The 2,195-nt window shown below is 35.4% G+C and overlaps 1 protein-coding gene across 1 annotated transcript; it reads left to right on the top strand.

The window, feature by feature from the left end:
- Nucleotides 1–707: 707 nt before the first annotated feature.
- Nucleotides 708–1,538, top strand: LOC114176582 (calcium-binding protein CP1). Its single transcript, XM_028061665.1, has one exon. It carries the CDS (start codon nucleotides 802–804, stop codon nucleotides 1,285–1,287), a length of 486 nt encoding a protein of 161 aa, XP_027917466.1. The 5' UTR covers nucleotides 708–801; the 3' UTR covers nucleotides 1,288–1,538.
- Nucleotides 1,539–2,195: the final 657 nt, after the last annotated feature.

The following is a 2,195-nucleotide window of genomic DNA, read 5'->3' as shown; positions in this document are numbered from 1 at the left end:
TGTGTATTTTCGTTGGAAATTGTTTCAAAACATTTTTATATTTGTGTACGAATAATTTTTATATAAATTTGAATTCATTTTATATAAAATTTTATTGATTAATCATTAAATCTCTCCTTTTAAATTTAAAAAATTATACCTAAAAGTTTTTTTTAGAAAAGGGATGAGTTGAAAAGGTTTGAGTTTGGTTTGGAGGAAGAAAAGCAAATAGATGAGTGTGAGAAGTGAGGGAGAAGCGCGTTTGGCGTGACAATAAACGTGAAGTTTGTCATACGAGAAACTTCCAAGAAGACTTAACTCTTCCCCTTTATCAAGTTAACATTGACCAATGAAAGTTAACAAACTTAACCTTAAAAAAAGTAATAACACTTGTGCTAAAAATATATTTTAGAGTAAAAAAAGTAATTATTTAAAAATCACATTACATGTGCCATATATAAACATAGTATATTAATAATTGATCTTTTCAACTTTTTTTTTTCGAAAGTCATATTTAATACTCGTTCTCTTTTGTGTCTTTGTAAAGGAGTAGTGTCCATGAAAGTTCTAGAATTGAATCCGAAAAAGAAAAAAGAAAGGTGTATGACGTCAGCACATACGCAATCTAGTCAGAGTATGAGGTCAAATAACCTTGCAGCGGAAGCCCCGTGATCCCGTCTCCATTAATGTGGGGCCTAAAATCTCGGAGTCTCGGCTATTTAAGACTTTCTTTTCTCTCAACAACCACAAAAACCCAACACACACAAACACAAATTCTCGTTCCTCGAATCGAATCATCGTCCAAACACGACACAACAAACCATGTGCCCTTCTGGTCGCCTTCTCAACCCCCACGCCACTGTTGCCGATTTCCGGCCCGCATTCGAAGTCCTCGACGCCGATCGCGACGGCAAAATTAGTCGCGACGACCTCCGCGCCTTCTACGCCGGCGTTCATGGCGGAGTCGCCGGCGGAGATGAGCTGATTGGGGCAATGATGACCGTGGCCGACACCAACAAGGACGGGTTCGTGGAGTACGAGGAGTTCGAGCGCGTGGTGACGGGAAACGCGGAGACAATGCCCGTGGGTAGTGGAGCCATGGAGGACGTGTTCAGAGTCATGGACAAGGACGGCGACGGCAAGCTCAGCCACCACGACCTCAAGACTTATATGGCCTGGGCCGGTTTTCCGGCCACTGACGATGACATCAACGCGATGATACGCTTCGGCGGCGGCGACAAAAATGGCGGCGTGACGTTCGATGGTTTGCTTCGTATTTTAGCGCTTGATTCTGCCGCTGCTAATTGATTAATTTGTTTAATCCGAGAACATGTTTGGGAAATTGTGTGAACAATTGAATACAAAATAAAGTTCTGTTAACGGTCATATCACATTTTTCCTGGGTTCGTGTTCATAACTTTATTTGTGTGAGGAGAACATTTGCTTTTGTTTGAGATTCCTCTGCCAGCGATGTTGCATGCGTACTTGCATATGGAGTAAACAAAATTGTTAATGTTATTTCATTATAATAAATATTATTAAGGACAAGGTTTGGTTCATCCTTTTCTCATAAAAAAGAAAAACAATTTTTTGCTGTTTTTCTCAAATTTTAACTTACTTTTTATTTATTTTCTTAAAAAGTTAGTGAATTGCATCTTCTTTCCCAGAAGTTTCTTCATCGGTGTCGCAAGATATTAGTTAATTTGTACCGTATAAATATATATTTCTTTTCTATATTGTTGTTTATTGAAACAATAGAATAGCAGTGAGAAATCGAATGCAAGATAATTGATAATTGCGTATATACGGAACCGCCTTTTTCTCTTTCTCTTTTAAGAGATTGTAGCAAAAATCAATAAATATAAAATATTTCAATATTAATTAATAATTTAAAAAGTAGAGATATAATTAATATATATTTTGTAAAGGATTATAGAGAAACAAAATCCTTCCAAAAGTAGGGATGAAGAAAATAATCATCGAGACAGTACTATTTTATTTATAGTCCTTTCTTTTGACTTCTCTCTACTCGCCAAAATTTAAATCCTTTCAGTAATAAATTTTAATTGAATTAATAACTTAAAATATATTTTCTATATATAATTTTAAATAACTATTCTGTTTTAAATGGATGGAGTTAATAATAATGGAGCCTAACAGTGTTTCATAATTAACTTTGACTTCACTATTTTTTCTTTGTCAAATTTAAATTTATT

This window comes from Vigna unguiculata, chromosome 3 (genome assembly GCF_004118075.2).
Source record: "Vigna unguiculata cultivar IT97K-499-35 chromosome 3, ASM411807v1, whole genome shotgun sequence".
Taxonomy (NCBI): domain Eukaryota; kingdom Viridiplantae; phylum Streptophyta; class Magnoliopsida; order Fabales; family Fabaceae; genus Vigna; species Vigna unguiculata.
Note: the sequence above shows the minus strand (reverse complement) of the source record. Positions and strands in the feature narration are given on the sequence as shown.

Coding starts and splice junctions, on each gene's coding strand:
- LOC114176582 (XM_028061665.1), top strand. CDS start 802: ATGTGCCCTTCTGGTCGCCTTCTCAACCCCCACGCCACTGTTGCCGAT.